The sequence below is a fragment of the Penicillium cataractarum genome, assembly GCF_028827025.1.
Source record: "Penicillium cataractarum strain IBT 29864 chromosome Unknown utg000010l, whole genome shotgun sequence".
NCBI lineage: Eukaryota > Fungi > Ascomycota > Eurotiomycetes > Eurotiales > Aspergillaceae > Penicillium > Penicillium cataractarum.
In genome coordinates, this window is record NW_026622746.1 from 993,982 (window position 1) to 1,019,135 (window position 25,154).

The 25,154-nt window shown below is 51.6% G+C and overlaps 9 protein-coding genes across 9 annotated transcripts; 5 read left to right on the forward strand and 4 right to left on the reverse strand.

Annotated features, from left to right (window-relative positions):
* Positions 1-257: 257 nt before the first annotated feature.
* N7496_012492 (ATP-dependent RNA helicase BRR2) lies at positions 258-6,926 on the forward strand (the record flags this gene model as incomplete). The annotated part of the gene is made up of 1 exon (XM_056705405.1): positions 258-6,926. One exon carries the CDS (start codon positions 258-260, stop codon positions 6,924-6,926), a length of 6,669 nt encoding a protein of 2,222 aa, XP_056549303.1.
* A 595-nt stretch (positions 6,927-7,521) lies between these two features.
* Positions 7,522-9,769, forward strand: N7496_012493 (oligopeptidase family protein; the record flags this gene model as incomplete). Its single annotated transcript, XM_056705406.1, has 2 exons — positions 7,522-7,553; positions 7,645-9,769. The coding sequence occupies 2 exons, from the start codon at positions 7,522-7,524 to the stop codon at positions 9,767-9,769; spliced, it is 2,157 nt and encodes a 718-aa protein (XP_056549304.1).
* A 655-nt stretch (positions 9,770-10,424) lies between these two features.
* N7496_012494 (uncharacterized protein) lies at positions 10,425-11,006 on the forward strand (the record flags this gene model as incomplete). Its single annotated transcript, XM_056705407.1, has 1 exon — positions 10,425-11,006. The coding sequence occupies one exon, from the start codon at positions 10,425-10,427 to the stop codon at positions 11,004-11,006; it is 582 nt and encodes a 193-aa protein (XP_056549305.1).
* A 2,316-nt stretch (positions 11,007-13,322) lies between these two features.
* N7496_012495 (uncharacterized protein) lies at positions 13,323-13,742 on the forward strand (the record flags this gene model as incomplete). Its single annotated transcript, XM_056705408.1, has 1 exon — positions 13,323-13,742. One exon carries the CDS (start codon positions 13,323-13,325, stop codon positions 13,740-13,742), a length of 420 nt encoding a protein of 139 aa, XP_056549306.1.
* Positions 13,743-14,280: 538 nt separating this feature from the next.
* N7496_012496 (glycoside hydrolase family 43 protein) lies at positions 14,281-15,294 on the reverse strand (the record flags this gene model as incomplete). Its single annotated transcript, XM_056705409.1, has 1 exon — positions 14,281-15,294. The coding sequence occupies one exon, from the start codon at positions 15,292-15,294 to the stop codon at positions 14,281-14,283; it is 1,014 nt and encodes a 337-aa protein (XP_056549307.1).
* A 670-nt stretch (positions 15,295-15,964) lies between these two features.
* N7496_012497 (putative MFS transporter) lies at positions 15,965-18,043 on the reverse strand (the record flags this gene model as incomplete). The annotated part of the gene is made up of 9 exons (XM_056705410.1): positions 15,965-16,148; positions 16,222-16,551; positions 16,600-16,653; positions 16,704-16,790; positions 16,845-17,290; positions 17,344-17,446; positions 17,511-17,527; positions 17,578-17,785; positions 17,850-18,043. The coding sequence occupies 9 exons, from the start codon at positions 18,041-18,043 to the stop codon at positions 15,965-15,967; spliced, it is 1,623 nt and encodes a 540-aa protein (XP_056549308.1).
* A 1,171-nt stretch (positions 18,044-19,214) lies between these two features.
* Positions 19,215-20,558, reverse strand: N7496_012498 (putative oxidoreductase, short-chain dehydrogenase/reductase family; the record flags this gene model as incomplete). The annotated part of the gene is made up of 6 exons (XM_056705411.1): positions 19,215-19,357; positions 19,439-19,537; positions 19,618-19,689; positions 19,756-19,939; positions 19,964-20,415; positions 20,480-20,558. 6 exons carry the CDS (start codon positions 20,556-20,558, stop codon positions 19,215-19,217), a joined length of 1,029 nt encoding a protein of 342 aa, XP_056549309.1.
* Positions 20,559-21,020: 462 nt separating this feature from the next.
* On the reverse strand, positions 21,021-22,470 carry N7496_012499 (putative serine/threonine protein kinase ENV7; the record flags this gene model as incomplete). Its single annotated transcript, XM_056705412.1, has 3 exons — positions 21,021-21,562; positions 21,636-22,248; positions 22,351-22,470. The coding sequence occupies 3 exons, from the start codon at positions 22,468-22,470 to the stop codon at positions 21,021-21,023; spliced, it is 1,275 nt and encodes a 424-aa protein (XP_056549310.1).
* A 622-nt stretch (positions 22,471-23,092) lies between these two features.
* On the forward strand, positions 23,093-25,102 carry N7496_012500 (CAP-Gly domain containing linker protein BIK1; the record flags this gene model as incomplete). The annotated part of the gene is made up of 1 exon (XM_056705413.1): positions 23,093-25,102. The coding sequence occupies one exon, from the start codon at positions 23,093-23,095 to the stop codon at positions 25,100-25,102; it is 2,010 nt and encodes a 669-aa protein (XP_056549311.1).
* Between the last annotated feature and the right edge of the window lie 52 nt (positions 25,103-25,154).

A 25,154-nucleotide genomic window follows, 5' to 3' on the forward strand; every position in this document is an offset into this window, starting at 1 on the left:
AAATCTCCAAATCCTCTCATCAACCCTGGCCTCCATTTCTCCCCCATTCAAGTTAATTCGCTTGCGGTAGGAGGATGAGCCAGGTTTGTGAGACCTTTTGAAACTCATTCAATCGCTGATATACCCCCGACGTGCGGCGCGATCGACATCTGAGTGCGGCGCAACTAGGCCGATCAGAGTCGCGACTCACTCATTTTTCTTTACTACCACTCATTTGATCTATTGCTTGGGAAGGCTATTGCCCCCTCATATCCAAGATGGCGGACCAAAATATTTCCCAATACAAGTACTCGGCGATGTCCAACCTGGTTCTCCAGGCGGATCGTCGATTCATCAGTCGCGTCAATGACGAGCCCACTGGTGACCCAGAGTCTCTCGCCGGCCGGATTGGCATTCGCGAAATGGGTGCGCGAGTCGCGCGCGACGATATTCCGAAGTCGAAGAAGAAGACCGCCGCAGAACTCGAGCGCGGTGCAATTCACGAAGGCGAGGACGTGCTTCTGCGGGAACAGAGGAAACGCCAGCGCGGCCAGCCAGCGCAACAACGAGGCCAGGGTATCCTTTCAGCCGCCGATGCCCTAGTCGAGGGCCTCAAGTATCGCCCCCGAACACCTGCCACGCGAGCCACATACGACCTCATCCTGACGATAACCGGTACCAACCTTGGCGATGTCCCCCACGAAGTGGTTCGGAGTGCGGCCGATGCTGTACTGGAGTTGCTGAAGGACGAGGATATGAAGGATTTTGATAAAAAGAAGGAGATCGATGATCTGTTGGGCACCTCAATGAATCCCAAGGAGTTCAATGAGCTTGTCAACCTAGGCAAGAAAATCACCGACTACGATGCTCAAGACGAAGACGAGGATATGGACGGTGGCCTAGACGAGGGTGACGGTGAACTCGATGAGCGCCAGGGTGTGGCCGTTGTCTTCGACGAGGAGGACGAGGACGAGGAGCGCATGGGCACCGTGGACGAAATCCGTGATGAGGACTCCGATGAAGACGAACTCGACGAGCAAGATCGACCCGAAGCCTACGAAGGTGCTGCTGAGGAACTGGAAGACGGCGATGAAATGGTTCTGGATGGTGGTCTAGACCGGGGCGACAAGGCCAAGGATAAATCTGGACTGGCAGTGCCTGCCCGCGAGATCGACGCATACTGGCTCCAACGTCAGATCGGCGCTGTGTACCCCGACGCTCACATCCAACAAGAGAAGACCAAGGAGGCCCTCGACATTCTCGGTGGCCAAGCTGAGGACGGCTCAGAGAAGCCCCTGCGTGATGTCGAGAACGACTTGATGGAGCTTTTCGACTACGACCACCCCGATCTCGTCGCCAAGCTGGTGTCCAACCGTACCAAGGTGGTTTGGGCCACTCGCTGGAGGCAGGTTGCTGAAGATGCGGACGCAAGGAACCTTGTCGAGAGCCAGATGGTCGAGGCTGGACACCGTGCCGTTTTGGATGAAATTCGGGGGAAGACCACTGACGATCTTGCCCACCGGCCCGAGAAGATCAAGTTGGACTTGATGGATGTCGATGTTCCTTCGGCGCCAGAAGCGCAGGAACAGAAACAAGTCGGTGAAAATGGCTTGGTCGGTGGTCTCCAGCCCAAGCGACTGATCAACCTTGAGAATCTCGTCTTCCACCAGGGCAACCACCTTATGACCAACCCCAATGTCAAGCTGCCTCAAGGTTCGACTAAGAGAACCTTCAAGGGCTACGAAGAGATTCACGTCCCCCCGCCTCAAGCAAAGAAGCTGCCTGGCGAGAAGAACATCCCCACGACAGAACTTCCTGACTGGGCACGTGTGGGCTTCGGAAGCTCGAAGGAGCTGAATCGCGTTCAGACCAAGTGTTACCCGACAGCCTTTCACGATGATGGCAACCTGCTTGTCTGTGCTCCCACTGGTTCCGGTAAGACCAACGTTGCTATGCTCACTATTCTCCGAGAGATTGGCAAGAACCGCAACCCTGAAACTGGAGAGATCATGCTTGACGACTTCAAGATCATCTACATCTCTCCCTTGAAGGCCCTGGTCCAGGAACAGGTTGGAAACCTTGGAAATCGTCTCAAGCCGTATGGCATTCGCGTGGCAGAGCTTACTGGTGATCGTCAGCTCACCAAGCAGCAAATCGCCGATACTCAGATTATTGTCACCACCCCCGAAAAGTACGATGTTATTACCCGCAAGGCGTCAGAAACCAGCTACACCAATCTTGTCCGCCTTATTGTTATTGACGAGATTCACCTTCTCCATGACGATCGTGGTCCCGTTCTGGAGAGCATTGTCAGCCGTACAATCCGTCGAGTTGAGCAGACTGGCGACCCTGTCCGTATTGTTGGTCTCAGTGCTACTCTCCCCAACTACCGCGATGTGGCAAGCTTCCTCCGAGCAGACCCCGAGACGGGCGTGTTCCACTTCGACGGCTCGTACCGCCCTTGCCCTCTGAAGCAGGAATTCATCGGTGTCACCGACAAGAAGGCGATCAAGCAGCTCAAGACTATGAACGATATTTGCTACAACAAGGTTATGGAGCAAGTCGGCCAGAAGCGAAACCAGATGCTTATCTTCGTGCACTCGCGCAAGGAAACGGCAAAGACGGCCAAATACATCAGAGACAAGGCCATCGAGATGGAGACTATCGGACAAATTCTTCGCAGTGATGCTGCCAGCCGTGCTATCCTCTCTGAGGAGGCTGATTCCGTTGACGATGCGTCCTTGAAGGATCTTCTGCCCTACGGTCTTGGTATCCATCACGCTGGTCTGAGTCTTGCGGATCGTGATTCCGTCCAGGCCCTGTTCGCCGACGGCAGCATCCAGGTTCTCGTCTGTACCGCAACTTTGGCTTGGGGTGTCAATCTTCCTGCCCACACTGTCATCATCAAGGGAACCCAAGTCTACTCTCCAGAAAAGGGTAGCTGGGTCGAGCTCAGCCCGCAAGATGTTCTCCAGATGCTCGGACGTGCCGGTCGACCGCAGTACGATACTTTCGGTGAAGGTATCATCATCACTTCTCAGTCTGAAATTCAGTACTACCTTTCGCTCATGAACCAGCAACTGCCCATCGAGTCTCAGCTCATGAGCAAGCTTGCTGACAACCTGAATGCTGAAGTTGTGCTCGGCAACGTTCGCACTCGCGATGAGGGTGTCGAGTGGCTTGGTTATACCTACCTCTACGTCCGCATGCTCCGCTCCCCTGGTCTGTACAGTGTTGGCGCCGACTATGAGAACGATGATGCTCTAGAGCAGAAGCGTGTTGATCTCATTCACTCTGCCGCGACAGTCCTTGAGAGGGCTGGACTGCTCAAGTATGAGAAAATGACCGGTCGGCTGCAGTCCACTGAGCTTGGCCGCATCTCCTCTCATTACTACATCGGTCACAACTCGATGCTGACCTACGCCCAGCACCTCCAGCCTTCCATCACTACTATCGAACTCTTCCGCATCTTCGCCCTTAGCGATGAATTCAAGTACATTCCAGTTCGCCAGGATGAGAAGCTGGAGCTTGGCAAGCTTTTGGGCCGTGTGCCGGTCCCTGTCAAGGAGACTATCGACGAGCCTCACGCTAAGATCAATGTCCTTCTTCAGGCTTATATCTCCCGTCTGAAGCTAGAAGGTCTTGCTTTGATGGCCGACATGGTATACGTCACCCAGTCCGCCGGTCGTATCATCCGTGCCATTTTCGAGATTTGTCTGAAGAAGGGCTGGGCTTCCGTGGCCAAGACTGCTCTCGACCTTTGCAAGATGGCTGAGAAGCGTATGTGGCCCACCATGTCCCCTCTGCGTCAATTCCCAGGCTGCCCCAGGGATATTCTGCAGAAGGCTGAACGGATTGACGTCCCCTGGCCCAGCTACTTTGACCTCGACCCTCCCCGCATGGGTGAGCTGCTCGGCATGCCCAAGGCGGGTCGTGTTGTTTGTGACCTTGTCTCCAAGTTCCCTCGACTTGATGTGCAAGCTCAAGTGCAGCCCATCACTCGCTCCATGCTCCGTGTTGAATTGACCATCACACCCAACTTTGTTTGGGATGATGCCGTGCATGGAAACGCGCAGGACTTCTGGATTCTGGTCGAAGATTGCGATGGTGAAGAGATCCTGTTCCATGACCGGTTCCTGCTCCGTCGCGATTTTGCCATTTCCGAGATGAACGAGCACATGGTCGAGTTTACTGTTTCGATTACCGAGCCCATGCCTCCCAACTACTTCATCTCCCTGGTATCCGATCGCTGGATGCACTCTGAGACGAAGATTGCCGTTTCTTTCCAGAAGCTGATTCTCCCCGAGCGCTTCCCTCCCCACACCCCTCTGCTGGATATGCAGCGTGCTCCCGTTAAGGCTTTGAAGCGCGAGGAGTACCAGAAGCTGTACCCCGACTGGGAGCACTTCAACAAGATTCAGACTCAGGTTTTCAAGTCCGTCTTCGACTCGGATGACAATGTGTTCGTTGGCGCCCCGACTGGAAGTGGCAAGACTGTTTGCGCTGAGCTGGCTCTACTCCGTCACTGGTCCAGTGAAAACGAGGGTCGTGCGGTTTACATTGCTCCGTTCCAAGAGCTTGTTGACCAGCGCCTGGCTGACTGGGAGAAGCGATTAGGCAGCATCGGCGGTGGCAAGACCATCGTGAAGCTTACTGGTGAAACAACGGCTGATTTGAAGCTTCTGGAACAGGCTGATCTTGTCCTTGCCACACCTGTCCAGTGGGACGTGCTCTCCCGCCAGTGGCAGAGACGCAAGAACATTCAGACTGTCCAGCTGTTCATCGCTGATGAACTTCACATGCTCGGTGGCTTTAGTGGATACGTGTACGAGGTGGTCGTGTCCCGTATGCATTACATCGCTTTGCAGACCGAGAACGAGATGCGCATCCTCGGCTTGAGTGTGCCGCTGTCCAACGCTCGCGACATTGGCGAGTGGATCGGCGCCAACAAGCATACCATCTACAACTTCAGCCCGCACGCTCGCCCTGTCCCCTTGGAGCTGCACATCCAGTCTTACACCATTCCTCACTTCCCCTCTCTCATGCTTGCCATGTCTCGGCCTGCCTACCAATCAATTCTGCAATTATCTGCCGACAAGCCCGCTCTGGTCTTTGTTCCCAGCCGCAAGCAGACTCGTTCCACAGCGATGGATCTTCTGGCTGCATGTGCAATGGATGACAATGAAGATCGGTTCTTGAATGCAGATGTTGAGGAGCTAGCCCCACTGCTTTCTCGCGTCCAGGAGCAAACCCTTGCCACTTCATTGAGTCACGGTATTGGTTACTATCATGAGGCTTTGAGCCAGACCGACAAGCGTATTGTTTCGCATCTATTCAAGATTGGCGCCATCCAGGTTCTTCTCGCCTCGCGTGATGTCTGCTGGGAGTTGGATGTCACTGCGCACCTGGTCATCGTGATGAACACACAGTTCTTCGACGGTCGTGAACATCGCTACATCGACTACCCCATCAGCGAGATCCTTCAGATGTTTGGCAAGGCTTCTCGTCCCGGTGTTGACAAGAGCGGTCGTGGTGTTCTGATGGTCCCTGCCGTCAAGCGTGAGTATTACAAGAAATTCCTCAATGAGGCTTTGCCCGTTGAGAGTCACCTCCAGGTCTACCTGCACGATGCATTTGTGACGGAGGCTAGCACTCGTACCCTCGCTTCCACGCAAGATGCTGTTGACTGGATGACTTACACCTACTTCTACCGCCGTCTTCTTGCAAACCCCAGCTTCTACGGCCTCAGTGATGTAAGCCACGAGGGGCTCAGCACCTTCTTGTCAGAGCTGGTCGAGACCACCTTGAAGGAACTGTCTGATGCCAAGATCATCGACCTGGATGAGGAAGATGATAGCGTGTCCCCTCTGAACGCCGCTATGATCAGCTCCTACTACAACATCTCCTTCATTACCATGCAAACCTTCCTGCTGTCTCTCTCCGCTCGGACAAAGCTCAAGGGTATTCTGGAGATCGTCACTTCGGCCACCGAGTTCGAGTCCGTCCAGATGCGCCGGCACGAAGACCACATCCTTCGTCGTGTTTACGACCGTGTGCCAGTCAAGATGTCCGAGCCTGCGTTCGACTCCCCGCACTTCAAGGCGTTCGTTCTCTTGCAAGCCCACTTCTCGCGGATGCAACTTCCCATCGATCTTGCCAAGGATCAGGAAGATATCGTTCGCAAGGTTCTCAACTTGCTCAGTGCCTGCGTGGATGTGCTCTCCTCGGAGGGCCATCTCAACGCCATGAACGCCATGGAGTTGTCGCAGATGGTGGTCCAGGCCATGTGGGATCGCGATAGCCCCCTCAAGCAGATCCCTCACTTCTCGCCCGAGGTCATCGAGGTCGCCAAGGAATATGAGTATGTACCACTGGTCTCAAGTTGGCAATTTGCATTTACTAACTCGACTTCTTACAGGATCAACGACATCTTTGAGTTCATGGAGGCCATGGATCCCTCGGAGAACAAGGATTACGCCACCCTGGTCAAGCGCCTGGGACTGAACAACAAGCAGCTCGCACAAGCTGCTGCCTTCACCAACGACAAGTACCCCAGCATCGACCTGGACTTTGAGGTCGAGGACCCGGAGAATGTCACTTCCGGCGAGCCCGCCTATCTCAAGGTCAAGATCCAGCGGGAGGTCGAGGAAGACGACGAAGTCGATACCGTCGTCCACGCGCCCTTCTACCCCAACCAGAAGATGGAGAACTGGTGGCTGGTCGTTGGCGAGGAGAAGACCAAGAACCTGTTGGCCATCAAACGTGTTACTATTGGTCGCAAGCTTGACTTGCGTTTGGAATACGTGGTGCCTTCGCCTGGTGAGCATGAATTGACGCTGTACCTCATGAGCGACAGCTATGTCGGTGTGGATCAGGCTCCTACCTTCACGGTCAATGCTGCGGAGGGCATGGAGGAGGATGAAAGTGAGGAGGAGGAAGAGGAGTAGATCATGATTCCAATTTTGTTTTGTAATAATAGTTTTTGGAGCTATCCGGATACAAAAGGTGTTATTTCTTTTTCTTCGATTGATCTTTCGGAGTCCGACATGTAGATGACTAGAAGTACATGGAGCTTCGCTTTAGTCCAACAATATATATTCAGCTCCCCATCATTGCCGTGCTGCTCAATTCGACCATTTCTATTCTTTTTTTTTGTGCACACTATTCAATACAGCAATTAATGTTTTGATTAGACAAAATCTAGAAGCTAACAGAACCATGGTCACTCTTTGCTTATCGTGGCGAGATGTTTAGCCCGAACTCTGTTGGAGTAGCGGAACCATGGCGACGATACCCCGCATGGAGTCGAGTCACGTTGCATTCCCCAACCTCCCTCTTCTTTCGACCTCCTCGGTTTCCACTACTTCATAGCTCTACTGTGATTCACAACTCCTGGCCATCATTTCTTTCAAGGCCAATCTTTCTTGGTCTAATCGTTCTTATTTACCACCACCTCTCAAGCTCCCCGAATTAAGGTTTGATTCCAGGTGGGAAGCTCCTTGCTAGCTACCAAGGTTCTCCCCTCAATCCAAGTTGATTGATATGACAATCCGCCCTATGAAGTTCACTCCCGAGTATGTAGAGACTATATCCGTTTGAATTGGCCTTCAACCTTTGTTTCGGCCACGATAGGATCCTTGGAGCTCCCAATTAACCGCTGAGTAGGGTCCTCCTCGGCGCCCCCAGGCGGTCCTCGGCCGTCCCCAACGCCGCAGGCACCCTCGCCGTCTATACCCAAACGTCCTACTCATTCGAGTCGCATTCCAAGACCAACGAGATCCGTGTCATTGAGATCGACACTGGCCGATCGGCACTTATCACCAATGACCCCGGTGCCAGCAACCCACAGTGGCTGGGCGACAGCGACGAGCTCCTTTGGCTGAAAACCAAGGCCAATGGCAACACGAGTTTCATTGTCGGCAATGCGCGCGAGGCCGATAGAACGTACACCGCTGGTACCGTCCCCGGCCCAGTGTCGGACTTGAAGGTCACTGTTATCGAGCCTGGCAAGATTGGCTTCGCTGTGTCAGGCAAGGCCAACCTGGACGGTTCGCTGTTCAACCCGCACGACGCGAAGAAGTCGCACACCACGGGGCGCCTGTACACTTCCTTGTTTGTGCGCCATTGGGATTCGTACATTGACCCGCAGAAGTATGCCATCTGGTATGGTCTGCTTGAGAGGGCCCCCTTGGCGCCGGCGCGCAGACTGGCCGGTAAGTACTCGGTCTCGGGTCTCACGAACTTGATTTCAGTGTCCGGACTGGGTCAGGTCGAATCGCCGATTCCTCCATTCGGCGGCACTGGCGATTTCGATATCAGTCCCTCGGCTATTGTATTCATTGCGAAAGACCCGAGCCTGAACCCGGCTACGCATACCGCCTGCTCCGCCTACTATGCCCCAATGTTCTCATGGACCAGTATGAGTGTCTCAGATATCAAGCCTTGCAAGGTGACGAGCCTCCAAGGTGCAATGGCTTCCCCTGTTTTGTCTCCAGACGGTGGCTCTATTGCCCTTCTGGCTATGCAGAAAGACGGGTACGAGTCGGATAAGAATCGAATTCTCTACGTCCCTAACCCATGGAGTGGCGAGATGTATGAAGTCTTCGAGACCGAGGATGGAAAGGGTGATTGGGAGCTTAGCCCGTCGGCCGTGTCCTTTGCTCAGGATGGCAAGTCGCTTCTCGTCCAGGTTGAGGAATCTGGCCGTGGAGTCTTGTACCAGCTGCCCTTGGATGGTATTCGAAGTGCCAAGCCTGATTCACTGAAGAAACTTACGTACGAAGGCTTTGTCAACGACGTAGTCCCTGCTGGGGCCAAGACATCCAAGCTCTTTGTCTCTAGCTCTAGCCTAGTGGACAACAGTGTGTGGTCCATCATTGACCCGGCTCATCCAGAGTCAGTTCAGCTTGTGTCATCGAACTGCCGAGGAGGATCTGCCTTTGGACTGTCACCATCGCAAGTGGATGAGATCTGGTTCAAGGGAGCTGAGGGCTATAAGGTGCATGCCTGGGTAGTGAAGCCATCCTATTTTAAGCCTGGGGATCGATACCCGCTGGCCTACCTGATCCACGGTGGTCCTCAGGGTGCATGGAACGATCAATGGAGTACGCGGTGGAACCCTGCTGTGTTCGCTGAACAAGGATATGTCGTTGTTACACCTAACCCGACTGGCAGCACGGGCTACGGGCAGGACTTTACCGACGGAATCTGCGGTGAGTGGGGTGGTCGGCCATACGAGGATCTTGTGAAGGGCTTTGAGTATATCGAGCAAAATCTTCACTACATCGATACTACCCGGGCTGTGGCATTGGGTGCATCCTACGGTGGCTACATGATGAACTGGATCCAGGGCCACCCTCTCGGCCGTAAGTTCAAGGCGCTGGTCACCCATGACGGTGTGTTCAGCATGACCTCCCAGCTGGCCAGTGAAGAGCAGTACTTCCCACTCCACGACCTGAAGGGTCCCATTTGGAAGGTCCCTGAGAACTGGGCGAAATGGGATCCATCGCGGTTTACTGAAAACTGGGACACACCGCATCTCATCATCCACAACGAGCTCGATTACCGCCTGACTATTGCTGAAGGTCTTGCCGCGTTCAACGTGCTGCAGATGCGAGGCGTCGAGAGTGCTTTCCTGACCTTCCCTGACGAGAACCACTGGGTGTTGAACCCGGAGAACTCTTTGATGTGGCATCGCACCGTACTCAATTGGATTAACAAGTTCGTTGGACTTCCGCCAGTCGCGGATGAACCTGATCTTTCTGCAGGTGTGGCCAATATGTCTCTTTGAGAAGTATGTGTCGACTGTTAATGTGCACAGTATGATCTTACATGATATTTTGGGTTATCTTACTTATCCTTGAATTATTCTTTCGGCAACAATGAAACCGCGAGATTGTTATTTGAGGAAGTCTCTCGTCTCGACAGGGAACAAAGGATGTTATTTGTCTGCGATATTTAAGCCGGTACAGCTTTGTAAGAGTTCTATTTTCAGAATATCCCATCCTACTGTCTATTTTTGCATTGGTAACAATCTGAATAAAGAGAAATAAATACAATTGAGTTCTTAAAGCCTTCTCACCGATTCTATAAGAGTAATATCACCTGATATCGGAGATCCCTCGTTTATATCTGTACTCACAGAGGTGGATGGTGCTAATGTCCTCTTAAAAGAATTTGCCTTCTTCATGTGCACGATTTCATCAGTGCACGATGTCATCAGATCGATACTACAAGCCTAGCTGCGACTCATCAAGCGGCGACTCATCATTGACCTCCCCAAACGAGACCACAGACACGACTTCTTCCATTTCAACTTCATCAATCGCTTCCTCTCCACCAACTGCCTTCTCTCCATCATCCCCACAACCTCAACTCCATCATCAAGCTCTTCAGCAATACGCGAGTCAACCAAAAAAGCCATGGCATCATCAGATCGACCCAAAATGCCCAAATACCGCGCAGACTTCGAAGACACCCTGCGTTACATGGCTACACCTCTATCACCCATCATCAGCATGGAAACCGGTCGCCCACACCCTGAATTCCCGCGAAACTACCTAGCCTTCCACCTACTCACCTCCAACCAACTCGACAGTCTGGCCCGACACTTTCACCAAGTCTGGCCCATTCTCCCGATGACCCTATTCTATCCATTCCAGATTCGGTCTTGGGTTGGTGCCCCGCACGAGCATGATGTCGATGTCGCTACCAAGCGTCAACGGTTTGGGCATTTCATCGGCATGTGGCCGTATCTCCACCCCGTGAATAGTGGGCTGCCGCAGGCATACGCAGATTCCCCAGAGGAATTTGCTGTGCCTATTAGTACACATGTTGAGAACTGTGAGGTCAATGATGGTGATCAACATGACGATGGGGGTGACGATGTTGAGGGGAACCAACAGACGACGGACAACGCGGAGCTTCCTGATACCGTGGAGGAGCTTCTGGCGTGGTTGGATCGCGAGTGGGAGGCAGAACTTCGTGAAGCGCGGAATAGAAGTGACGGTCCGTTCTGCAAGCACTGATCTGATACTTGATGATATTGTTCTGAGTGCACACTATGCGTGTTTTCACCTGTTGGGGAGTACTGGCGCTTATCATTTTCGTCTATCAGAGTCTCCTTGTTTCTCGCTCGGACGGCTCGCTCTACTTGTTTATTTTTGGCATAGCGCTGCCTTGGGTTTGTTCTAGATGAAGCCTGCAAGCATACAATCTGTTTCATCTCTAGCTAGACCTGAACATGGTTTTCATTGTTTCCACTGATAAATTCTCCACTATTATCGTCCGCTCTATCACTATCTAGGTCTCGCTTCAGCTGCTCTCCAGATTCACTTCCGCGCCTCGGGAGAGAAGCATCAATTAACTAACAAGACTGATGTGCCCTTACTGTTGACGACGCGTTTCAAAACCTTGGAACTGATTTCGAATCCGCAGTTCCTTCTTCTAGCACTGAAGATCTGTGATCATTTAGTTCATCTAGAACTAAAGTTAGAGTATGGCTTGGCATCTCTACCCTTAACGCTGCGCTCTATTCGAAACATGCTAGAGACGCGGTTAATACTCACACATCGGCAGTGATCTTCTGCCAGCACGAGAAATCCAATCATTGCGCCTTCAATGAACCTAAAATATTGCTAGAAAGATCCCCATGAGATCCTGGCCAATAGATTAAGCAACTGCATCTCAACTTGGAGTAAATTAGCCGCTGGACCACGCGTCAGCTCTAGATTCGCCCACGTAAATAGCCCCCTGGAATCCAGCTTAGTAGTATTTTGGCAATGTTATAGCGAAGATACTATTTTTTATATAAAGGAATTACCCCTCTCTTCTCTCCCTCCTAAATTACTGCTTCTACTCCGAATCTTGCCTCTTATATCTCTTCAAATTGATAGCCCGCCTCTCTCTACCTTGTTCAGCAGAGAGCAATCTTCAAACTTGGTTTTAACTTCTCGACGCAATCCTATCGTGATATTACATTGCAGTGCTTACTATTTCCTCTTCAATACGCTATCTCTGTGCCGTCAACTCTCTACCAGGGAAACTGGCCTCTAATTTGTGATCAATCCTACTTGAGCATAATACAACCTGAAACCTCCGGTATTATGGCGCATCAGATGCAGTACCATCACTATATCCCTCGATTCATCTTAAAACAATTTGCGTATACCTTTACTCCAACCAAAAGGTTTGAACTCAAACCCTTTCCTAAAGGCTTAATTTGCTAAATAAGGTCTAGTTCCAAAGAAGAAGAAGACGGCCTTTTGCACGTGTTCGACATAAAAAGCGAGCAATTTATCACTGAAGAAGTCGAGGTCCTGTAGCGTGTACAATCTGTACTACAGGGCAGGTGATACGGATCATATGAGAGTCGAGCGTCTATTCAGCGGTCTAGAGAGCAGCACGAGCCAAACATTTGCCAAAATTAGGACCGCCGTAAATGAAAACCTCGACCATATCAACATCCTTGAATAGGATATTCAAATTCTATTCAAACTCTCGGCTGTCTCTCATCGACGCTCTAAGAAGTATAGAGACGACATGCAGAATCCCTTTCGCGAAAATGACTTCATGTTTCAAAGAATATTTGAGGCATCGAGAAAGGAAGGTTGATGGGATGATCCGCCGGAAGTCTAGCTTGAACAACTACACTATCTTTTGAAAACTCCCCACGAGGACCTTCTTGCAGATGCAGATACCACCACCGGCAACTCCTTTACCCCCGCAGCGAAAATATACAAGCACTTTGTCGAGAATTTTACTCTTCAGATCTGGCGCGCAGCTGATAGATATGAGTTCTTTCTCAATGAGAGCCTGGTCGACTTTGAGGGTGATACTGAATCATGCTTAGGCGCTGAAGAGACCGAGAACCGGCCACAGCTAATATGGATGACATCTGATGACATGATCCATTTGATTCTTCCTATAATCCCACAGATTGCTGTTGTGTTTTGCAACAAATCGCGATGCTGGGAATCACCCTTCGCCGATAGTATGCTTCGGTGTGATATACCCTTTCCACAAAACAGCCTACTAGCGGAAGCTCCACACAGGGATCGTTACGGGGCAAGTACCAGCCAAGAGGACAAAAAAGAAAATGTGGCCCGCGATGGTAGACTGGAGGGTCAGCATCGGCAAACTTTCCCCATCTCACCATCGAATCATTGCTTCCTACTCACTCGGTCATTCTCGGTCGATCGTTGTGGTCCAAAACAGGGCGCGCTTCGAAAAAGCGAGAAGGGTTGGAAGATTTGTGGACAACTCAAGGGTTTCGTTATGGTACTCAGAGTGAGCAGAGTGTCGTTAGAGAACTGACGGAACCCAGTCCAGAACAGTTGAGCAAGATGGCAGACAAACAGGCGGCCGCGTTAGACGAAGTTCTCCATATAATAATGATCACGAAGGAGACTCCGCAGCGGAATAAAGAGAACGTACAAAAGTTCTGTTTAGCCTTTCAAGCCGTCTATTCATTCTTGCCTGCAGATTTCGAATTGCCTATAGTATACGTCATGCACCCCGCTCTTAAAGCGGCGTTTGAAGCCGCTTATCCTCCAAAAGGGCCAGAGCATAAGGACCTTGCCGCCATGGACTTTGCCGCTTTTCTCGATGATGGCATTGGCGAAGAGACGTTTGCCAAACTTACTTCAGATATTGAAGCGAGGATCTCAGAATTGAGAACAGCAGATGCCTCCATGTCCCAAATCCACGAGAATTTGGAAAAAGGAACCGGGGAAATTCCTCCTAAATCTCGTCCGCAAAGCTGAGAGCAAAATTTCCAGACAGTCTTATTTTCATAAGGATGATATTCACAGGAAACCCTACTTCAAATCAATCTATGGTGCAGCAGTTGCATTCGATATATTGATATGGATGTTTGAATAGCGACAAGATATTCTGGCAAGATTTGTTCAGCGGCTCGCCGTGTCTTTGACAGCTACTCAGCCTAATCTCATTCGCATGCGCGCGAGGAGATGATGAACCAACACACTGTTTCTTGTAACCTGGTATTCTAAATGGTGGAGGAGAGATGGTACTTGGACTACCAGTAAACTTAGCCCTTCGGGCGCCTCAATATCTGCGTTCCTCCACTTACTTTGTCCTTTTCAGTTCTTCTGGGTACATCGGCACTGATCCTGCTTGCTGGGACATTACATTTTCGGCCTAGCTCTGCATGTATCACTTGGGTATTGATGTCTTCCCCTACGCTCCGAGCTTTCCTTTCTTGCTTTCTGTCATGCTTAGTTCTTCCTTTGGAATGCTATTTCATTGAATCTATTTCCCCTAAGATACCTACGAGCAATATCAAGACGATGCCAAGTGAATCTTTCCCTCCTCATCATAAACAATCTCCCGCACCTTGACAGATCTCAAATGATCCACACCCCCAGATAGCTCGCAATCGTGATAGAACAAGTACCACTTCCCCTTGAACTCGACAATAGAATGATGCGTAGTCCATCCCAACACCGGCTCCAAAATCCGGCCCTGGTACGTGAACGGTCCAATGGGCGATGATCCCGTCGCATAGACAAGGTAATGCGAATCACCCGTAGAGTACGAGAAGTAATACTTCCCATTGTATCGATGCATCCACGCAGCCTCGAAGAACCTTCTGTCATGATCATCAGCAGCAAGAGGCTCGCCAGTCTCCGGAGCCAGAATCTGTAGTTCCTGAGGAGGCGAGGCGAACGTGAGCATATCATCGTTCAACTGGCCCACGCGCGGACACAATGCCGGCACGCCCGCACCGGATGGCTCTTGGGGACCGGACTTGGAAGCATTGAAGACGAGTCCGTTCATCTCATCGCCCTCCTTAACCTCCGAGTCTGACTTCTCCCAACACTGCAATTGTCCGCCCCAAAGACCGCCAAAGTACAAGTAAGCCTTCTCATCCTCGTCGACAAACACAGCCGGATCGATACTATAGCTTCCGGGAATATAGTTCTCCTCAGGAACGAAAGGACCTGTGGGAGAATCGGAGACAGCGACGCCGATGCGGAAAATACCCTCCTGGTCTCTGGCTGGGAAGACGAGATAGTACTTTCCGCCCTTGGTGGCTGCGTCTGGTGCCCACATCTGCTTGGAGACCCAGGGGACGTCCTTTGCGGAGAGAACCACGCCGGAATCCTCGACTGGACCGTCGATTGAGTCCATCGAGAAGACGTGGTAGTCGGTCATGTCATATTGGTCGCCATTATCGTTGAAGGCGATGTCGGTCTCCCGGTCGTGGGAGGGGTAGATGTATAGTTTGCCGTTGAAAACGTGTGCTGAGGGGTCTGCCGTGTAGAGGTGGGTGATGAGGGGTTTTGGAGCCATTTTGATGTCTCGTTATGTTGTTAAGTGGCTCTTTTCGGGGTATAGTTGGTATAGCCCTCAATCCTGTAGGTGGCTGTCCGCAGAATCAATCTGATTGGATTTGAAGCAGGCCAAGTACGAATTCAGCAGTTGAAAGATGTGGTCATCTGAACAAAATTAAAGGACAACCAAAGCTATTTAAGCGGCCTCCAAAATAGCCAAGAAGTCAAGAGTAGCTGATTTTACCCGCGCCGGCTAAAAGTGCCCGTCACGGCGGAGACCCCGCGGGGATTCAAATAGGCAAGCCAATGACTTCAGCCTCGGCAATAGTGTCCGGGTGTTCTGCAGGGCCAGACTACCAGAAAGGAACAGGCTAAGATATGCAAACTCTCATTGATTAACCACGGGTCTGGCAAATCAAGCCAGCTTTGAACCAAATACATACTGTACTCTTGAGGGAAATTCCTCGAGACTCCATAAACTTTGCCTTCCCCACGCATTTTCACCCCTCCCCCACTGATTTCTCCACATCCATTGTTCCATCATAACCAGCAACGGATGTCGCTGTCACAAAAGACCTCGAGGAGCATGATTCAACTACGATACTACTAATGTATGGGCTAGGAAAATTCCCCGTTCAAGGTATAACAACCTTCAATTGCGATCCGTCCTAGGCTCGAGGAATAGCTACCTAATGACCCATCCCCTTCTCCGCATTCTCCTGCACGATCGCCCAATATTTCTCCCGACTGCGAATACGGCACCCCTTGCCAAACTTGATCATAACCAGGAACACCGCTGCGCAGGCCATACCCACAAAAGCCGCCGAAATGAAGCAGTTCTGGTATCCCATGTTGTCGATCCAGGGCGTGATACTAGTAGAGCAGGGACGGATTAGCACTTCCGGGTCCATTCCACAAAATGGCACTCAAGCAGTGGAGAACTCACCCATAGCCGATGGCAAACGACATGGTATTCCGCACGAGAATCACACTCGCCATAGCAACACCGCTTAGCTCCCGGTAGCTGTCAACTAGATAATTGACGCTCAGGGTGATACCGCAGGTATTGGTGAATGCGAGCATGCACATGGCCACGATAAGACCGAACCAGTGCACCTCGTGTGCGGCACCGACACCCCAGAGCAACAGTGAACCTGGAACGAGGATGAGACAGGCAACGAATGGCCATAGTCGGTGTTCGGCTTCCATGACACCGCCGTTGCGGCGGGCTAGTTTGATGGTTAGCCAGTCGCTGAAGCGACCGGTGAAGATTGATCTGTGCCGGGTTAGTAACAGCTCATGGTGACTTCGATTGGGAGCTTACCCCATGGCCACTCCTAGACAGCATGCGACGTAACTGAGGCCGACCATGGACGTGCTATTCCTGGTTAGTCTGTATTATCGATCCTATGATCTTGGGTGGCTTACCCAAAGTTGTAAGGCGCTGAGCCTAGAATGATGGATGCGGTGCCGTTCAGAATATTGAACAAAACGAGGTATGAGCCATATGAGAATCTAATCAATCATTAGCATCCGACCATCAAATTCCAGTTCTCACATGGTACTCACCCAGCATAAAAAATAACCGGCCACGAAAGATAATAAAGACTCTGCCAAAGTCGTCGAAACATAGTATTCTGCTTCTGCTTCGGTCCCAAAAGCGCAAGCTTCTGGACATACGACTTCTTCGTATACATAGTTCCCTCTTCAGTCGAAGGCTGATCTGACACTGGAACGGCTTTCTCAGGATCACCGCTCTGTGAACTATTCGACGAGCTGAGTCGCACGTTGGCGATGGTTGTGTCTTCCACGTGCTCGCGGACGTAATTCGTTTCTTCCATGAACAAGAACAAGAAGACCATGGCACAGCCGACGAAAATACTGGGCCAATAGAAGACCCAGCGCCAGCCTTGGTATTCGGCGATGAAGCCGCAGATCACTGGGGCGAAGTAGTTGCTGCCGGCAAGGAAGAAGGCATATAGACCCATGTACGTTCCACGTTCGTGGGTGAAATACTGTTTTGTGGCGTTAGGTAGGAAGTACGGTTTTGTAACGGGTTGGAACTTACCACGTCGGTCACGCTGATTTCAGGAAGAGCTTCAATAGGTGCTGTGAAGAAGCCTGAGATGACGTTTCGGGCAATCCATTGCCCTTGTGTGTTGGCATATGGCCTGGAGTTGAACCGGGTCAGTCATACCAATTTTCATTTCTCTGGGCAATCAATGTTCTTCTTACCCCCACATCGTGGTTCCCTGTGATATGTTAACTGATATTCCACATGCGTGAACCCTGGATGACATACCAAAATACCCGCCAACGACAGTATATAAGTCAAACGCTTGCCAAACTGCATGGCGAATGGCTGCCAGAATAGCAGACCCCATCCCGCCAACAAAAACATATATCCGGTTCCTTCATTGAGTGTACTGACCGATAGCCCGGTCTCTTTCGACAAAGGGGTAAGCACCGAGTATACGACCGAGCAGGCGATACCAGCGAACAGAGTATACCTAGGCCAATTTGAGTCTCGTCAGTCATACTTGTCCACGATAGTTTTAGATGGTAATTACTCACACGCTCACACAGACAGTCGATAGTAACTTTCGCTTGTGACTCCAGTTCAGTGGATCATCTGGATCATTCGAAGGGGTCGGGATCAACACAATATCCCCATTGCCACTGTCTAGATGCCGTGTATGTAGCACATGCTCCACATCTACCAGGGTCACTGTGCCAGGAATGGCTGAGCTATCCATGACGGGCGCCATCAAGGCTCTATGAATGTCCGGTTTGCAGTGGTGTCAAGGGGAGTAGGCCAAATGTTGGACAAGGCCAAAAGCAAATACCACCCTAACTGGCGTCGAGTGCGGATCTGCAGATGTATATAACGTTCAAGTGGGAGTACAAGGGCATATCACGCTGATAACAGATAGCATATCCGGTCTAGAGGTTTTTAGTTTGCCGATGATGTCCGATCGGCTGAAGATAAAGACGCCTGACGAGAAGAGAGGAAATGAATGAAATAAGGCGGCCTGGATTCCGCTTGGAATGCTGTCCTGCATGATAAGCGGTGGGTACAGTTGGGAGTGATAGTCTTCCCCGCACTGACCAGACATCTTTTAGGCGATCGTCGCCTCTGCTTGGTCGATGACAGTGTTGAGTTTGGGATTGGGTGTCATTATCATGATTTTATTATCTACTATGAACCTGGATGATTGCGCACAGAGAGAATGAAGCATGGGGTATGCGCTGCTGCTCGGTGTCTATTTCTAGTGCCGACAGGCCTACGGTCTTGTGGCAAATCAACACGATAACTCTTGATCATGTTAGTCGTGTCTTCCGAGGGGTCGGAAGCATTGAAAAGGACCGTTCAATGCTCGTTAGATACGACTCCTACCCCAAGCCAGTGCAATGATAAGAACCAGGCAGATCATTCGTCTATATAGCCGGATCCAGACCTCTTGAGGAGACTCAATATCCGTCATCTCACCTACATAAAGTACATTTTTATCTCATCTAGATATACCCCAAAGGAACCCCTCCCACAAAGACCACAATCCGGAACTCATTCCGACACAAAAGACAAGCTATCGCCCCCAGCCGCCCAGCAACGCACAAACCAATAACACGCCCCCAATCCACTAGGTCAAAGCGCCAGGGCTTGCGGAGAAAATGACGGTGGCGGACTCGTCTACAATGATTTAGCTTCCAAACAACACGTTCACGCTGGCGGACAATTTCCCGCTTCTCCAGTCTTCAACGCAATCTCTTATCAATTCTGGTGTTCTATCCATTGGTCCGATGAAAGCTTTCCTATCCTGGAAGGGCATCAACTGTCGCTTAAAAGGTAACAGGTACCCCGCAAGCTTATCTCGGCATGATGGAGCTACCCCAACAGCCGGTATATGTCTGGATGCCTACTGTAGTTGTTGATGTCTTCTAGACAACTTGCGTTAATCCGGCTGCCTCAATAAAGACTTCGCTTTGCTTCCATAGTGCTATGGCACTTTCTTGGCCCATTGGGAAATCGAGGTGCGGCAGCGTTAGGACTTTGCAGTTGTCCAGGAATGCGCCGGATTGTTCTGGTGGCCCCAAGGCTTAGTCTACTGACGTGCTCCACTTGATACGATACAATGGGTGAGGGGAACATGTGTCTTACTTACCTGCAAGCATTGGGTCAAGCAAGCCTCGGATAATGGTGGCACTTGCTTGCGATAGTGACTTGGGGGCCTGTTGAAGCAAGATGGGCAGGTCCTCACCAGCTGGTGATATATCAGAATTTGACCTCGAGAGGTGAAAGCGCAAATTGTAGAGTATGCCAATGGACCATTGTTTAACCTACCTTCTTTCTTTCGCTGCAACCATGATGCTATATCCTCGGGCGAGACGTACGTCTGCACGTTGGTCTTGGTATCTGCATTTTATAAGCTGAGCTCAAACAAATAGCGGAGTATAATATGTTAGCGAGGTCATAACTGACTTCCAGGATTAGCCGAGAACGCAGCAACTGATTCTTCAGCACATATCTGCGCCAGCGACTTGGCGAACAAGATATTCGCAAACATGGACTGCGAGTACCCATCCAGAGAATGATATCTCTCGCCATTCTGTACAATTGTCAGCCCACTTCCATCCTCATCTCCACTATTAAGTACTTCATATCTCTACAAGAGTATGTATCTACTCACCGCAAAATTAATATCCTCCCACCCCGGCGCCGGCGCCTCCCTCCTCACACTCGTCGTCATCAACACAACCCTCGAACCAGGCAACATAACCTCCAACAAGGAATTAACCAGCACAAAATACGCGAGATAATTATTCTGAAAATGCGACTCGATTCCATCCCCTGTCTTCTCCCAATCCGCCGCCATAACGGTTGGATAACAGACGATCCCGTCAATGGGAACGCCGAGGCCCTTGATTGTCCGCGCTGCTTCGCGCATGTTGGATAGACTGGCTGTGTTGGCGGTTACGAAGAGGATCTTTGTCTGTGGGTGTTTGCGGTTTATGTGGGTGATGGCGGGTTCGACTTCGGATTGGGAGCGGCCGGTGAAGATTATGCAGGCGGCGCCGCCGTGGGCGAGGGCATCGGCTGTTGTGGCGGCGAGTTCGCCGCGGATGAAGCCTGCTAGGAGGACTGGGGATGTTAGTTGGATGTCTGGGAGGTTAGAGGTAAGTATAAAGCTCAGGGTGCGGATAACAGGTTTTGTTTTGAACTCGCTCCGGGAACCACTCGGCTACTTCGAATCCTCTCGTGTCTGGTTTGAATTGGTGGCTCATGGTGAACAGAATAGCAAACTCAATCGTACTTTTCAGGTTAGGGAGGAATTGTTAGAAGATGCCGGACGTGCAACTCGCGAGGTTGAGATGCAGGATGGCGATGTTTCGTCATCATGAGGGTATATTGAATGTACCCGATATCAAGCTCATCTATACCGGCAAGTAACGATGCAACGGGCTTAACTGAAGCGGGAGAAATCCATTCATTAATATCCAACTAAGAATGTGCAATACTTCAATAAATCCCACGTAAATCGCCAAATCAAGACACAAATTCGAAATTACATGCCAAGTGTAACAATGTTCGGCTTATACTGTACAGATCGCCAAAATCTCAAACCGCGCGCAAGACAGTCCTGCCGAGCCTGTCGGGGAACTTAAAAAAACTTGAGACAGAAAAGGAAAATGAGAATGAAAAGACAAGACAGAAGAAAAAGGAAATATGATGCGATATAAGGATGCCTACGCGATGCCATCGTCGTCCGGCAACTCGCTGATGACATCCTTCATAATTTGGATCAGCTCATCGATATCCGGCCGTTCCGCCGGTTCGACTTGAAGACATTTGCGAACAACCTCCTTGACAGGGCCACTGATCACTTGCTCACTGCTACCGGACGAGGCATCGGCATCGGCAGCGCCGACCTTGCCCTTGCCTTTGGTGGCGGTGGTCTTTTCGTCGGGGAAGCGCCAGTCGCCGCCGAGAACACACATGCTCAAGCTACCACCAGTCTCGTCGCTGCGGGCCTCGAAGGGGCTCTTACCCACGAGACAAGCGTACAACGTGCAACCCAGCGACCAGATATCAACTTTAGTATCAATGATAGATCCCGTCTTCACGTCGAATAGTTCTGGAGCACGGTAAGGCATCGTGCTATGCTCGGCGGCGGTATCCTGGACTGCCAAGGCCAAGGAGCGGGATGTAATGGCAATGGGACTTGGGGCGAGGGAACCGAGGTCCATCAGAATAGGGGTTTGACCATCATCATCGATCATGATGTTACCTGTTGAAAGAAGTTAGCGTCAGCACTCGGGTATCGGTGGAAATCAAAGCAGTGATAACGAGAAGGTACCCACCAGGCTTAATATCGCGGTGCGCATAGGGACGCAGACCACCCTCCTGCACACCCTCCTGGCTTTGTGTCACCTCGTCATCCATCAACGGCTCATTCTCCTCGTCCTCATCATCCTGGCGATGGCTGGCGCGCCGCTTGGGCTTCATCTGCATTGTCCGCTCTTCATCCGCCTCCTCGCCCTCTCTCCGCACGCCCTTCGCCTTCCGAGTCGAGGGCGAGCCACTCTGAACCCGATACTGGTGCATAGCTTTCAGCGCATTGGCTACGCCCAGCATCAGCATCATCAACCGCTTCTCCGGGAACCGCGTGTGATTGACCAAGTTGGCGTTGATGGCATCTTGGAGGTTGCCACGTTGGTAGTACGGAAGCAGAATGTAGACTGTTTTCGAACCGGGGTCGCCGCCATCGGACCGGAATTTGGATCCTGATTCTGACGAGACGCAGTGATCGATCGCGTGGATGATATTATCTTGCGACGTGAACAGGCCGTAAGCTTCGACTTCCTTCAGGGCTTGGGAGACGGATTCTTGGCCGAACGGGCAGCGGATTTTCTTGAGCGCGAACAATTCCGAGCTTGTCTTATCTTGGACGAGGTATACATAGGAGAAACCGCCCTGTATGAATAGGCGCAATTGTCAGTACTTGGACCATGGTCTTATCTGGACAGGTTGCCTAATCTGGGGAAACGCAAGCTGGCCAATTTGCTGGATACATACCTCGCCTAGCAGTCGCAGAAGCTTAAAACTCCGGTTGTTGATCTTCAGCTGCGGTGTGCTTGGAAAGCAGCACATGCAATCTGTAAAGTTGTAAAGGAGGTCGAAGAAGTATTGCGCCATGACGTGAATGGAGCTTCCGGATGGATGGGGATAGATGATCGACTTGGAGGATTGAGGAGTGACCAGTTGACGCGCTGGGATCCCGCGATCAGCGTAGTATTTGGAAGAACCACGGAAATCTGGGTGTCAGGGATTGGTGCAGCAGGGATTCAACGGTAAGGAGGGATATGCAGGAAGCAAAGTTCAAGAGTCGTCGAGGAGAGAGGATTACGCACGGTGGAGCGGGAGTTCCACTCTGAGATCCATGGGACCCGGTCCTTAGCTAAGGAATCCATAGTACAGCGGTAGTATTACTGTACGGCCTTCACTAAAGTACTCCTCAGGTTTATTTGTTGTCCCGCCATCCCCCCTTTCTGCCCGCCTTGTACATCTGCCCGTCGTGCTGGGGCTCTTTACGGTCTTTCTATTCATTTCTCCTGGAGTCGTTGGGTGTCTATGCTTTTAGCCCAACAACCATGATCTACGTTGGGCCCGGCACTTTGATTGTTTAGTTTCCTCCTGACTGTCCATCTACTGCACTTTTTTTGCTCCCCGCCCGCTCCAACATCTCCCCCTCGATCTTTTCGTCGAACCCCGATCACCCCTGTTGACTCGCGTACCGGTCGGTATCTACATTGCAAAAATGGCGGCCTTTGACGACATCAAGGTCGGCGATATCGTCAACGTGCCTGGTGGCATGTACGGCACCGTCAAATACCTCGGAACCGTCGCGGGCAAGCCTGGTCGCTTCGCCGGCATTGAATTGGGTCCTGAACATTCGCAACGAGGCAAGAATAGCGGTGATGTGGAAGGACGAAAGTACTTTGCAACCTCCGTCCCTGGCTCGGGAATCTTCGTGCCCATGAACAACAGCAAATATGTCACGCGGAGATCTGGATCTTCATCGGGGAACACCTTCGCCGTGCCTACTACTCCTGGACGACCCCCGCCAAACTTCAGCAAATCAGTTGGCCCAAGCCCATCGATGGCTCGTCCTCGAATCCGCCGACCGTCTCTGCCTCGCCCCGAGTCTCCGCGCACCTCCGTCTCTCCCCCGAAACTCAGCCTTGGTGGCCTGCGTACACCCTCCGCAGCCTCCAGGACCTCTGCCATCAATGGATATCCACGAAGCCCAATCAAGGCGCCCTCCCGATTGTCTGATCGACCACCTTCACGAATCAGCTTGGATGATGACAATGCCTCGTCGTACGGCAGGCCTTCAGACTTCCACCGGCCGTCGTCCGCGGAAACACAGGAATTGAAGGACCAGATCAAGAGCTTGGAGAAGCAATTACTCGACCGGGATAAGCAGCTGGATGAGCAAGCAAAGACGCTCAGCGATTTTCATAAGACAATGGAGGAACTAGAAGGGCCCGATGCACTGAATATTCGCACGCAGCTACGTGAAAGGAATGAACGGATCGCCCAATTGACTGCCGAGTTTGACGGTCATCGAGCAGACTTCAGGAGTACCCTGGATACCTTGGAGATTGCCGCATCCGAGACGGAGCGGGTCTATGAACAGCGGCTGGACGAGCTCATGCAGCAAAACAACGAGTTGCAGAACCGCGGTGAAGATGTCGAGATTGTGGCACAGCAGCTCAAGCAGCTGGAAGAGCTGGTCTCGGAGTTGGAAGAAGGCCTCGAGGATGCAAGGCGGGGCGAGGCCGAGGCAAGGGCCGAGGTCGAATTCCTCCGCGGCGAGGTGGAACGGACCAAGTTGGAACTGAAGAAGGAGCGGGATCAGTCAGCGACTGCTCTCAAGCATGCCCATTCTGCAGACGGCTCTCGAGGCTCACACGAGCTGGAACAGAAGGATGATGAGATCCGTGGACTCAAGGCTATCATCCATTCCTTGAGCCGGGGCCACCCGAACGCTGCTGGCCTAGGCGAGAACGGCTCCGCCGAAACCTACAAAGATCAGACTGAGCAGCTTTCTCAGCTAGAGCAACGTCTGCAGGAAATTGAGGGAACTACCCAGTCTAAGGACACTCGCATTGAGGAACTGGAACGGGAACTGCAGGAATTGCGAGTCAGTGGTGGTCGTAACCGTAGCTCTACGGTGACCCTCTCGCCAAAGCAGCAGCACAAGCCTTCAAACTCTTCGGGCAACATTTCCGTGAACCACAACATCAACCATGCTCACCGTCTCTCTGACCGCACCGTGGTCCCGAATGACTGGCATGACCTGCCGATCAACGAGCAGCGACAACACCACCGCGGCTTCTCCAATTCCTCCCAGCCCCGCTTGGAGCCCATGCCCGAGTCGGAGCGCTCTTCAGATGACGACGCCTTGTGGTGTGAAATTTGCGAGACTGGCGGTCACGATATTTTGAACTGCACCAGCATGTTTGGCTCCGGAGCCAACAAGGAAAAGACCCCCGCAGCACCAGTGGAACAGCCCACTGAAGCACCGACCGAGGATCATGCGCCATTGAACCACACTGCTTCTACCGACAGCCACACGGATAGCGTGCCCTCCCAGAAGACTGGCCGCGACGTTGTGATCGAGGGTCTGAAGGGCATTGGCGGCCTGGGTTCATCCATGGCCCCTATCGCTGGCAAGACATCCGGAGTCATTGACGAGTCAAAGTGGTGTGCTCTCTGCGAACGAGATGGCCATGAGAGTATTGATTGTCCTTTTGATGAATAATGGGCCATGGTGACCATGTGAGTGATGCCTACGGTATCGAATGAAGATGAGC